This window comes from Punica granatum, chromosome 1 (assembly GCF_007655135.1).
Source record: "Punica granatum isolate Tunisia-2019 chromosome 1, ASM765513v2, whole genome shotgun sequence".
In the NCBI taxonomy this organism is placed as follows: domain Eukaryota; kingdom Viridiplantae; phylum Streptophyta; class Magnoliopsida; order Myrtales; family Lythraceae; genus Punica; species Punica granatum.
Genome location: NC_045127.1, coordinates 45,997,922 through 46,011,536, shown reverse-complemented (window position 1 = coordinate 46,011,536; position 13,615 = coordinate 45,997,922). Strand labels below are relative to the sequence as shown.

Genomic DNA, 13,615 nt, shown 5'->3' with positions numbered 1-13,615 from the left:
CCAGTCTCAGCAAAGCATTTGTACCGTGCTCGTTACTTCCCCGACAGAGCTTTTGTCTTCTACGAGTATAACTTATTTACACTTGCATGAAAGGTGATTGAGAGCGATTTTCGCCACGTCGAGATATTGAATAATAATAAGATTTTATAGTAGATTAGCTTGTGTTTGGTTTTCTAGTTGGATCATGATCCAACTGGACTTGATTTGTGTAATGATTGTAAGTGTTGACAAATATATGGATGAGTGAGAATATATATATATATATATGTATATATACATGTGAAAGTAAATGAGAAATTTATTATTAAAAAAATTAATTATAAAAATAGTTAGAAAAAATTAGGGGTTTTTACCTCATATAGCTCATGGTTGGCCCGTTTTATCAAATTTATCATATGATTTAAAAAGTGTCTAATATATCATATGGTTTATATTTTGCTCCAAATCTATCACGGCGTTGTATGTTTCGTTAATGAAACGTTAGTAAGCTTCAAATCTATCTCATTGTTTTAATTTTTTTCTCAAATCTATCTCATGTTTTTAATTTTTTCTCAAATCTATCACGGATAAAAAGGACTACGGTGGCAAGATCATTAAACGTTGACGGAGATATAACGGCGGGATAGATTTGAAGAAAAACGTAAACCATGAGATATATTAAACACTTTTTAAAGCATAAGGTAGATTTGACAAAACGCGTAAACCATGAGTCATATGGGGTAAAAACTCCAAAAAAGTATGAGTGAAATATTATTATTAAATGGAGAAAAAGATAAAATAGTAATTATTGCAGCGTTGAAATTGGGGAATAATAGAGTTGAATGGGGTAAAGTAAAATTTTTTATTTACAAACCAAACAAAGTCAAATACCCCAACTTATCAACTCGTTTTTTTAAGTTGGAGATAACCCAATTGCTTGTAAGCCCCAATGTAAAATTTACATGGGTATTTAAGAGCATGTGAAGGACCACACGTTGTCACGAGTGATTTGTCATACATCGGAATATTGAATAGAAATCTATGAGTTTAGATACCACAACCTATCATTTTTGCATGATTAATTGGACTTGATTTGGTGTTAATTGAGTCAATTTGTGCGTAATTAGTTATAATTATTCTATGTATGTGCTGATTAGGTTCTAAGTGGATTTAATCTTGCTTAATTGCTCATGTTGACATTCTGGTCGGATAGTAATTAGGTCCAATTTGGGGTCAATTAGGTGTAATTTGCCTCCATTCATTATAATTGAACTAATTACGAATTTGGCTACATGTGATTATGTTTGAATTAGCTTAATTAGGTGAAATTAGCATGAAATTGGACTTTGTAACATTTTGGAATTTTTTGTAAAATAGGCTTAGACGAGTCATTTTGATGATTTGTTGTTTGATTGTGCCTAATTGTGTGTAATTAGCTTCTCATTGATTGAAACATTGCTTAATTAGGTCTAATTAGCATTAATTAACCCAAAATCGACCTTTTAAGCATGCTGAAATTTTTTTGCTGAATTAATCCGGGTCCTAATTGGTGGAATTAGGGGTCGACTGGACCCAATAGGTGTTACATGGGACCAAGCATTACAATATTCTCCTAACTAGTAATATGACACGCACGTTGCATGGCTTCTTTGTTATTTGTCTAATTAGGTACTCATTTTTTTATCCATAATCATCCTAAAGAAGGTGAAATAAGACTATTGGAGTGCAAAATTACTCTTGCTCTGAGAAGACTATTGTAGTGCAAAATTACTCTTGCTATGAGAGAACCTAATAAGGACTGAAACATCGAGAAGGCATCTAGTCCCAATTGTCATATGAGATAAGATTATTGGAGTGCAAAATTTTTATTGCTTTAAGAGAACCTAATAATTTTTCTTTTTCTTATTACCTGTAAATTATATCCCATCCTTTTTAGTTAGATCCTCTCTTGTACGGTAGGAATTGGTTTTTCACCAGGCCAAGAGGAGGAAATGGCTCGAGAACAGTCGATGCTAGAACTGTCCAGCGACGATGACAACCCCTAACCTTTGGCACCAACCAGTAATATACCTGTTTAGTGTGCGAAGAGATTTCAGCTTTCTGAAGATTGAAGAAGAATGAGTCTCAGTGGTTAGTCCTGAATCCTTCGCTTTCAGGAAATCGACCTATGCTCTGTAGTCCTAGTTAGTCGAACTTATCAAGCCTAGCTAAACACAATCTTCTCTCTCTCTCTCTCTCTCTCTCTCTCTCTCTCTCTCTCTCTCTCGGTTTTTTTATTTTTAATTTTTGGCATCGCCTGGTCAAAGCCTAAACTCAAACAGTTCATTCATGTCCAGACCGTACCACACTGATCAAGATGGTTCGTCATGGTTTATTTGGTGGACAGTTTGATTGAAGCCGGTCCCATTGTCCAATTGTAAATCTCCTTTTAGCAAAACTCTGCCATACATAGCTATTGCAAGAGCTCTTAAACAGATGTGGAAGAATGATCAATCGAGGACATCGACTTCTTGGAAAAAGCTTCTAGAAGAAGCAACCTTCTGCCACAAGCAACTAGCCCAGACAACCTTTTTTGTTGTGATACATGAATAACATGCAGTGATATTAATGAAGTTGTTGGGGACTGTTGAGGACAAAATCAGAGTTAGAGGAAGAAAAATTATCATTTGCCAACAATCCCGACTCAAGGAAATGGAGGATTAAAATATTGAGCAATGAGGGAATTATCTTCAAATGGATCATGACAAATTAATCTCTTCGAAATGAAGAGTGAATTGCTCTACACATACGAACACATATATATGTTTTTTTCCCTAATACTTTCTTTTTCTTTTTTTCGGTGGATTTTTTTTCTTTTCTATTCAGTTACCTAATTAATGGACACGAGTACCACCACGAGTATCGAAACCTTTTTATTATCAAACAATGGTATGCGCCGTTGCGCTACTACGATGTCTTTATTTTTATTTTTATTTCCTTTTTTCTATCTTTTTTAGTAGGACAAAATCTTATAGCCTTTGCTCATTATGCAAGTAATTCTTTCCAGTTTCAAGAAAGCACATTGTACCATGTTTATTATTTCCCTGATGCGGCAGAAGAAGTGACAAATAGGTACTTTGATAAAAATAGGCTTTGACGACCCCTTCTCAAGGGAAACGGCCTATGGAGCACAATTCATGCCTTTGAACGTGAAAAGACGAGATTTAAGCCAAATTCCATTGTTTAGGGCATCAGACATGCAATTTTATGTTATTTGAGCGTTTTTGCAATTTTTAGGGAATAATTTATTTTAAATAATATTTTATTTCCTTCGTTATAATTTCGTTTTTTTTTTCTATTTAAGCGATGTAAGCCCTAAGGCTAAAGATAGTTTTTTGAATTATCAATAAAGTTTTGGAGCTACCGTGCTCTTTCGCCCATTCTCGGATTCGATTCGAGTTTGATGCCGGTTTTCTAGGAATTCGAAGAATCAATAGGAGATTGAAGGTCGTAGTTCCGGTATTCTGCGGAATCAACGGATCTGTGATAGTTGCTCGCGTGTACACTGCGTCATTCCCGATAGAGCTTTTTCTTTAACAGGGATAAGTTATTTACAGTTGTATGAAAGTGAAAAAAAAACGCCTTTTTTTTATTGGATGTGTATTAAAAAATAACTCAACTAATAAACTAAAAACTTGTGATCTTGCTGATGGAAAAAAATAATATGGATGAATACTCCCGGTGTAAGATGTATATTATGTGAAATAAACAAGATTTAAATTAAGTCTGAGATATTAGAGAAAGAAGCAAGCTCCTTTTTCTTTCTCTGTTTTGCTCTTCTTCTTCTTTCTTTTTTTTTTTTTGTGGGTGCTAGTGGTAAAGTTTCTATATAAGCCAGTGCTATTGATGCTTAATCTCCTCACCACTTTGCTACTATCTATCTTCTACCCCCGGTACACACTCACAGTCACTGATCCAACTGAACGTGCCAAAAACGCAATTGGCCTTCCAAGTTTGATATATCAGTAAAAGATGTCTGATGATCTGCAAGATGCCGCTAAAAGAGGAGATATCGGCATGCTGTATAAAGTATTCTGCAAGAATCCAGATATTTTGGATTCACCAAAAGCTGTCCCGTTCGAAAATACTCTTCTGCATATAGCTGCTTCCTCTGGTAGCAATGAGAGGACTGACGACTCATCATGCAAGAGGGCCGAGTTTGCTGTTGAAGTGGCCATCCTAAAGCCATCATTTGCTCGGAAGCTGAATCCTGAAGGTCTCACTCCGATGCACTTGGCCTTGTTGCATAGGGAATGGAAGATAGTGAGGGCACTGATGAGACTTGACCCCGAGCTGATTCGGGTCAAAGGCAAGGGTGGGAGGACTCCTCTGCATGTTGCTGCTGAAATCGCTCCTCCGCAGCTGTTGGCCGAACTTCTGTATGTTTGCCCGTCATCAATCGAAGATGTGACTGCCAAATGGGAGACTGCCGTGCACATCGCGGTGGGGAAAAAAAATTCCGAGTCATTTGCAGTTCTTATTGGATGGCTACTTAGAGTTGACAGGGAAAACATACTACAATGGAAGGATATGGATGGTAACACCGTGTTGCATGTCGCAACGAGGACGAATCAGGTCGAGGTATGTGCTTTCTTTCTCCGATCGCCTTGTTCTTCTTTCCGCCCTCCATCAGCCATAATGATCTCAACAAATCAGTTATATAGCTCGTTGGAGAACTATGAACTTTCGGATAATTGGTTTTATGCGATCATGTTTAACAAAAAAAGTCCCCTGATACATGTGATCATTCATTTTCTCTTAATTCGGGATTTTGGTTGTTGCCAAGCTCACCAGAGCTATAGTTTACGTTGATACGATCTTAAAGGTATTGCCCATGTAAAGATTTACTGGAGCTATAACAGCCAACGTCCCGGAATCTGTTTGGGCTTGACGTTTTGAGCCTGCCGCGGTTGTCAACAAATTCTCTGATGAGTTTGCCTGCTATGGGAGCAGTTACGTACCTCAGGTGTAGGTGGCCGTGGTGAAGGGGCTTGACGGAGGTCAAAGAGGGACAGTAGCCTTGTCCGAGCCCCTTAACCTGGGAAAATTTTATGAACAAATTTCACCAATAGTCCATATAGTTTGACATAAGGACATTGACAACTCTCTTTCTAGCATAATATATTCACCAATGTGAATTGAAAATTCTATGATACATTTTTCCAAAGTAGAGGCAAAGTAGTACAAGGCCTTGGGCCGCCTTTATAACCAGGAACAAAAAAAGTAGAGGCAAAGTACCATAGACCTCTATTTTACGGAAAATATTAATTGAGTGTTATCTATTCACTTTTGATAAGCGACAACCAATCAGAAAGCTCATAAACTATCACCAGTAAATGGATGATGTATACCCACCTTTCAACCCTGGTTTAAGCTTTCACCTAAAAGTTATTAATTACAACTCATAATCCAAATAATTCAGCAAATAATTGCAGTTATAATAAATTTTTTCAGGGATAATTCATAATTAGTTTTTTTTTTCCAGTGAATGGATAATGCATAATTTAAGTATGTGTTGGTGGTAGGTTATAGACAACATCGCTGTTTTGAACAGAAAAGAATGTCCCTATGTTATGTGGAATTTTCCGTTTTCGGTGAACGATATATGAAACTGATTATACATCGTCTTTCTAGTCATGATTAATTTGATGTATAACCAAATTACGTGTATACATGTTAATTATACATGTTAATGTCTGACATGGACACAATGAATTGAAGATCAATATTGCCTTGTGCACTCTAATAACTTTCAGTGAATGTAACTAAATTGTCGTTTCCTGTGTTCCTCGCTGATTGTACTTGTACCGGAAGGTGGTGAAAAGGCTCTTAGAATATATGATCGATGATGTGGAGAACTTGAAGGGGGAGACGGCACTCGCCATCCATGATAAGGACGAAGGGCCTCATCGTAGTGAGGAAATTGGAAGGGCTATACGTGCTGCTCACATGAAGAGAGAACGTAGAATTTGTCTTCCACTCAGCTTGTTACCGCCGAAAGTGACTCCAATACGTCATATTAGACTTGGGAAGTACCTTAGCGGAGATATCTCTAGACTTAGACGGATGGAAAGAAATATCAAGCACAGGTTTCAAAGGCTCGGTGTAGGAAGAGAGAAATCTCGCGAAGTATTCATAGTGATCGCGGTATTGGTAGCCACGGCTACATATCAGGGTATTCTGAGTCCACCAGGAGGATTGTGGCAAGAAGACTCAAGCAGTAGTAATATTACTACTAATATTACTAGCAATAGTAATTCACACTATGCAGGACAAATGGTCAATGGCAGGAAGCTTCCCGATTATATCGAGAGTAACAGCTTGGCCTTTGTGATTTCTGTGTGCCTGATCATTGCTTGCATGCCTACAGATATCTTAATCGGGGTATACCTTGCGATGACCATGATTTTACTCCTACTCACATATGGAGATGCATTATATAGCATTCTTCCCCCACATTATAGTGATGTAAGAACTACGGTGACAATTGAAATAGTTGTTGCTGGTGTCATTGCATTTGCCATCGCTGTCATCCGTTTTGTGATGAAAGTAAGGTCAGCTTTCCGTCCTGAGCTGGATACGGCCAAACCAGGACGCCACTGGGAGCTTGTGGGATTTGATGACGATGCTGATGGACAGAGCAACGTCCAACATGCTGGGCAAAAGCATACTGCTGATACTGAAGGCCATCCTCTTCAGATCCTTGCAAATCCGTAACTTAGCACAGCTCAGTTGCTGTTAAATTCTTTCTTTTCGACTACTGTTCCGTGTCATGTAGGCTCCATTAGTAAAATCAATAATTGTTTCATTTTGGGTTGAGAAGTCGCAATAATGATCGGCCAACCAAGTTTAAGGGGTGGTCTACAATATAATCACTTGGGAAATGATTGTATCATATCGTTAAATTTTCTAGTGTCGAATTTATTATTATTGTGCGTGTCTCAAATTTTTATGCTTTTGACCTGATGTATAACCTGACCGGATTGTATGAAACCCAATTTGTAGATTTTCAATGGAATATGTGGGTACGGGGTAGTCGACTCCCGACTTGATGTATCTTGATCCGTCTATGGTCCTCCTCCAAGTTTCTAGTTTTCCCTTTTGCATTTTCTGGGAGGGAGAAAAAGAGTGTGCGAGGTTAATATTCCACGATTGTTTTTGTTTTTGTGTTTATGTGTTTTATTTTTTTTGCTCGAATAGATTATTGTTGCCATCTACTTCGGATATTTTTAATGTTTTCAATGTTCCCACATGATCCTTGTCGTGTCATCACTGAGCAAGACGGAGGAAATAACTTCAAGGAGAAACATCACACTCCAGTTCTTGTTTTTCATTATGATCACTCGATGCAGATATTTTACCGCTCTGCAAGGTTCACTTGTCAGATGCTTTTAGATGCTTTTCGTGGTTCTCATCATAGGTTGCATTGCAAGGTCACACAACAACAGGGGATCGGATTGCAAAGTATTGGGTTATCGAATCCATGAGGATTGCACATTCACTGGAATGTTGGGAGGACGACAAAAACTTCTGATGGAGAAGAAAATAATGAATAAATGAAAGATCGAGACAATCCAATCCCTCCTGTACTTTGGTCGGACATACTCTTGGAGCCTAATGTTACATTTGCTTTAAGATCACCTAATGATTTTTCCCTCTCGAACTTATAAATTAGGAAAAAGTATAAAAATCTCATTGTGATTTGGGGTCGGGAAAAATTGCACCCTGTCTTTTTGTTAGGGATAATTAGCCCCACCGTTACCCATAGGAGTTTACGACGTTAGTCTTTTACATTTTTAGTCCTCAATCTTTAGCCTTTTAATCATTTTGGTTCTAAGTCTTTTTTCTTTTATCATTCCTATCCTTAACTTTTCATTTTTTTCATTTTAGTCCTAAAAGGAAAACCAAAAGGGAGCGAAGGGTCGGGGCCGCCAGTCGGGGTTCTCGATCTATTCGCTACTGGGGCTGCCAATCGGCGACTCCGACCCCTCCATCGAGTTCGCTGGCGTCCTCCTGGATACCGGCGACCTTTGTGGAGGGGATGGGGTCGTCGATTGGCAGTCCCACATCCATCGTGCTGGGAGACCAAGTGGGGCATAGCTAGCGGTATAGGAGCCGACTCGGCATCAGCCGTTTCGTGCTGCACTGGAGTAATCCAATATGTGGTTCCGCACGTTCCACCACTTCTCCGTTCATTTCCAACACTGATCGTGAAACCCCATGAGCAGCAGGATGTCCGCCTTTACTAAAGATCAAGTAGTGCACTTGTACTCCGGCTAATAAAGGCAAGGTTTTCTTTTTCAAATCCAGGTTTCACTCTGATTAGATCTTAGCGCAAGATTAAGTGAATACCCAAGCCTTAAATTGAAGATAGAACTTCACTGATTCCGGCAATGGCTCACGTAACTCATGAATCTTTATAAAAAAAACAGGCTAGCTTATGAGAGCTCATCCCATACTGGACTCTTCAAATACGCTTGCGTGGAAGCGTAACAGACCAATTGTGGTCAGTGCTCATAGTGTGGAAGCTATTACGACGTAGAGATCCAGTCATCATAATGACCTAAGGCATCCGACAAAAAAAGTATTCTGATGAAAAAATGGACCTATTAATTCATTAATTAATTGATTTTGAAGCAAATTCGTTACCGAATCAAAAATATAACTTTCAAAAACGCTATAGGTATGACCTTTTCTCATATAAATCTATTAATTATGAAAATAAAAAGAATCATATATTTATGGATCACTATTACGTATAAATAATAAAGGGAAGATTTCTTATGATTACAATATAGACAATATAGAAAAGGGTTATATGTCAGGAGGTCTTATTACAATCAATAAAGAAAGTATTTTCCGGTAGAAAATATTTTGATTGGAAAATTTTCCATTTTTGTCTTAGAAAGAAAGTTGATGTCGAGTCCTGGATAAATACCAATGGTAATAAACATGCTAAGGCGGGTTTAAAAATTATCAACAAATGACAAAATTACCAAAAAATGTCTTTCTTATCTTACAATCTATCAAAATCAAGGAATCCAACCATGCAAGAAAAAAAAACTTTTTGTTCGTTTGGGAATAGAGTTAAATTTCGAAATTTAACTGCATTCCCATTGAAATAGGTAAAAAACAAACAAGTATGTTGGCAATATATATATATATATATATATATATTAAGTCGGGTTGTAATAATACGGTTGAGGAAGAAGATAAAAAAATAATAATTGTATTATTGAATTGTGAAAAAAGTAATAAATAGTAAGAATAGTTGAGAGAATTTAGCATTAAAAAATTGAATTGAATAGTAATTAAGATTAAAAAAATTGAAGAAAAACGAAAAAAAATAATGATTGTGCCGTTGAATTGAAAAAAAAGTAAAATGAAGTGGAGTGGAGTAAAAAACATTTTCACTCCAAAACTAAACAGGTGTATTCTCCTTTTATAGCCTAAGATTTGAATTCTGCTGTGCACCCTTTCTCGGTAATCGCCTATAAATGATGGGTGTCCTTGAAGGACGGAGCCATTTTTCTGGGCGCTGGAATTGAGATCAATTTTATAGCAATTGGATCGTTCATGATGGAGAGAGACTGATAAGTTTTAAAGCTAGAGCATATTATCGGTGAAACTCTGCGCAGCTTCAAGCACAGTGATTATCCACGGTTTGTCTAACTTGCTTGCACTCTATTAATTTTCTGGATTATTCCCTCGAGTTGAGATGCTGGCCGGCCTAGTGGTTTGTCGTTTCTCAAGATTCATTGGGTGGTTCATGGAGATAGGCGAGTTTATTATCGTCGTTCCTGTTCCTTGCCTCAAGCGAGTGAAGTAGACACTTCTGATATTTTCTTGCTTCTTGTAACATCTGCTTCTCGTCCCAATGCCACTGTTTGTTGGTGGAAACAGGGAGGTCATGTCATGCTGAAGGTAAAGAGATCAGAGAGAAGTGCCTCACCTGAAAGGGAGACAAGGTATACGGAAGAAAGCTAAGGAGCCGTCCATATTATCGTCTTTCTGATGTTTTCTCTAACCGAAAAGCCTACGTCATTCCATGGAGAGCACAGGAGTATTGAGGGGGTCACTGCCAGTTTGCGGAGTTAACTTCGCAGGGGAGGGCAAAAAAGAAAGCCTGAAAGCCTTGAAGCACTTGAAGTGCCGAAGAAGACGTATAAGAAGTTGGATCATGAGTCGATGTACAGACTTTTCGGGTGCAAACTGCCTCACTCACTCCACATCTCAAGCATGTTCATGGTGGACAGCACCCAATGCACAAAGATACTGGCTCCTCTGGCCCGCAGCGACTCACAATCCAAAATGGGTTGAAGCATCGAGGTTTGAGTAGAGTGGAATTCATCAAAGATTGGCGATCATTGATCCCTTTTTCAGCCATCGATTCTCTATAATGTAGACAAAGCCATTGTTGTCATTGTGAATGGCGATATCTGTAATCACGAAGAACTCCTGAGACTTCTCCAAAGTGACCTATTCCGTATTGAAATTTGATTGGGCTCATATAGACTTGGTCTATTTTCACTTAAAAGTTTAAATTGTTAAATGGCGATTCCCAATTCAAATATAAACCCATAAATATTCATTCACTTTTTCAATGTTGGATTTTAGCCTATTTTGCCTCTCAAAACCTGTCCTCATGTGTAACTCTAGCTTTTTCTTTTACTTGCGTACACATTGTCATGTGTCCTTAAACACACACCTTCAATAACTGACCTCGAGCAACGTTGGGGTCGGCGTGGTGTAAGCCCATTTGGACACGTGAAAGCATAACCTGCTCTGATATCATATTGAATTTTCATTGGCTCATACAAGTTTGTGTCCATTTTCACTTAAAAGCTTAAGTGGTGGTTTTCAAATCACATATAAACCTATGGATATTACTTCATTTTTTTCAATATGAGATTTTAGGTTATTTTCCATAAACATTTGCCATCAACAATTGACATCAAACCAAACTCTTCTTCAGTGATTAGGAGAGGGGGAATAACATGATATTGGGTCGACATGGTGTGAGCTTACGTGCGTGCGTACAGAAGCGCAACTTTTTTTGATACAATATAAAATATCCACTGGGCCTGCAAGTGATTGGGCACATCTCCAACGCAAAAACTCGAGCCAATAAGTGGGTATCGAAACTCATAAACCCATTAAATTTCTCTTACCTTTTCCATGTGAGATTTTAAACTTTTAATACCCGTCCTCACATAGTAACATGTGGTCCATCACGTGCCACATGCCCTTAGGGGCCCGGTCCTCAACAGCTGAACACGAATTGGGCATCCTCTTTCGTGCTCGAACAAGGTGGGATAACTAAGGTAACAACGAGTGCCACACTTGGGACTGATTAGAGGTGCACCTTTGGCAAACTGGACCGGCCCACTCTAGTGCTTGACTAACAGAAGTTCACTTTGGCTGCCTCGAAACCGGACCTGCAGTAGTATGAGCCCACATGTGGGTGCGAAAACATAACTGGCTCTGATACCATATAAAATTTTCATGAAATTTATAGAGGCTTAGACTCATCTTTACTGGATAACTCAATCTGTTAATTAGCGGGACTCAAATCTCATAACTACCTTCTCTATACGTGTCAACTTGTGATTGGGTGGTTTGATTAGTGATACGCCTTTTACTTCTTCTTTTTTAAACTTTATTCTGTATGCCTCCTATTTCCATATTGAATTTTGAAAACTTTCTCTTCATTCTCATACTTCCCCTGAATCCTTTCCATTAATATCTCTCTTACTATTGTCTCCTTTCTCTGATGAGATTTTGCCTCCAGTATCATCTTTCGTTGAAGTAATTCCTCCTACTACACATTCAGAGAATTAGATTTTTTTTTTTAATCTTCGTAGAATTCTCTATATTTCGATAGTTTTCCAAAGGATTTTTATACTATGCACCGCCTGTAAAAACCAATTTTTTACAAATGGCTTCTATAATTGCGACATGTGTCCTTTTTCCATTCCAAGAACTAACACCTTAATTTTTAACTTAATTTTATCTTTATATTAAACTTTTAAAAGTTACCATATGTAAAGAATTGACTTTTTATAATAATTACAATTTTCAAAAGAAATGATCGCAAACAGTGTGTAAAATATACAAAATTTCTACCTACCGAAAAAAAAAAACAAAATTTCTAGACTTCTTTGTACATTCCTTATCCTCTTCTCCGACATTCTCCAAGCTCCATGAATTTTCAATGAGAGAAGTTAACAGAAATTCTTGTCAATGGATCAATGGGGATTTCATTAATAATGATGAAATACTTGAAGATGATGCATCGAATAATAATATGTACTGTGGTAATGCGATGTTAATGATTTCCAAGCAAATGGAAGATGGGTAATCACGAAGTGATACAACATAATTTTACTTTAACATCTCCAAGTAGCATTTTATTTATAACGTTGTGTAAGAAGTGGAAAAATTTGAGAAGAATCTTAAATCTTTAATGAAATCAAATAGATTGATGTATGATCTCCTGAAAGATTATATATAATTCAATTACTAAGAAAAATTAAATTAAAGTAAGGAATAAAAAAGTGTAAATTTTATCACTTGTGTACATCAGTCTTTCGCCATTGTCAAGCAAGTAGTGACCCCCTTATTGGGTCTTTTGCTATCCATGGAGCCTAAAGAATACTGTAGGAATGGAGAGAGAACATACAAATAGTTTTGTGTAATTTTTCATATTGTTTAGGATTATTTCTCTCAATAAATTGTAATTGTTATAGAAATTCAATGTTTAATTTAAGGTAATTTTATAATTTTAATTATAAATATAAAATTAACTTGAAAACTAACTGCATTAGTTCATGGAATAAAAAAGGACACATGTCGCAATTATAAAATCCACCTGTGGAAAATTGATTTTCACCGACGGTGCATGGTGTAAGAATCCTTTTCCAAAACCCTTGTTTCACGATTCTGATGAATAACTGACAACTGTGAACACTAATTGACGAAAAGATTGAATCGTCTTGTTGAAAAATTCTCTGGGTTTTGTCTGACAATTGATTGTGTTTGATTCTTTCGACTTTAGTTCGCAATTTTTGCTTTCTTCCTCTTTTGATCTTAGATAGTATTTTTTTTCTTTTTTGTGCCCTTAAACCTTTGAAACTTCAATTTGACCCCTGACTTTTTACCTTTCTTGTAGTTTTAGCTCTTCAAATCCCCGAAAAGACTCTGGCTAAGCTCCCCCTCTGGGTATGAAATTCTTCTAGGACCGATATAACGTCGAACCACGTAATTTATACCTAGGTGCAGAAACTCTAACAAATCAATTGGATTAATTGGGGTTTATTTGCTTCTGCTATTGAGACGAGCAAAATCTCTTCAAGTTTTGGTGCTCGATTTCTTGACCCGACTGACCGAGCATGCAAAAAGACATCAGATAACACAGATGGGGAATTCGCTATTTTTACCAAACAGATAACAGTCGGAGGACTTCGATTCCCGCTATCTCCCTTAGCATCGAAATGCTAACTACTTTCAGATTTCTCCGAACCAGTTAACTGTTTCAAGTTGGCTTTTGTGGAATTGTTTTGTAATGCACGTTCACCAAACCGAAGAAGTGGATCAC

The 13,615-nt window shown here is 37.3% G+C and overlaps 1 protein-coding gene across 1 annotated transcript; it reads left to right on the top strand.

The window, feature by feature from the left end:
• The first annotated feature begins 3,881 nt into the window (after positions 1 to 3,881).
• On the top strand, positions 3,882 to 7,086 carry LOC116197271 (ankyrin repeat-containing protein BDA1-like). The gene is made up of 2 exons (XM_031527363.1): positions 3,882 to 4,599; positions 5,833 to 7,086. The coding sequence occupies exons 1-2, from the start codon at positions 3,991 to 3,993 to the stop codon at positions 6,733 to 6,735; spliced, it is 1,512 nt and encodes a 503-aa protein (XP_031383223.1). The 5' UTR covers positions 3,882 to 3,990; the 3' UTR covers positions 6,736 to 7,086.
• The last annotated feature ends 6,529 nt before the right edge of the window (positions 7,087 to 13,615 follow it).

Bases quoted from the DNA above. Each gene is read 5' to 3' on its own strand.
- LOC116197271 (XM_031527363.1), top strand. From the start codon at position 3,991: ATGTCTGATGATCTGCAAGATGCCGCTAAAAGAGGAGATATCGGCATG. The intron at 4,600-5,832 runs GTATGTGCTTTC...TTGTACCGGAAG, and splicing joins CGAGGACGAATCAGGTCGAG to GTGGTGAAAAGGCTCTTAGA.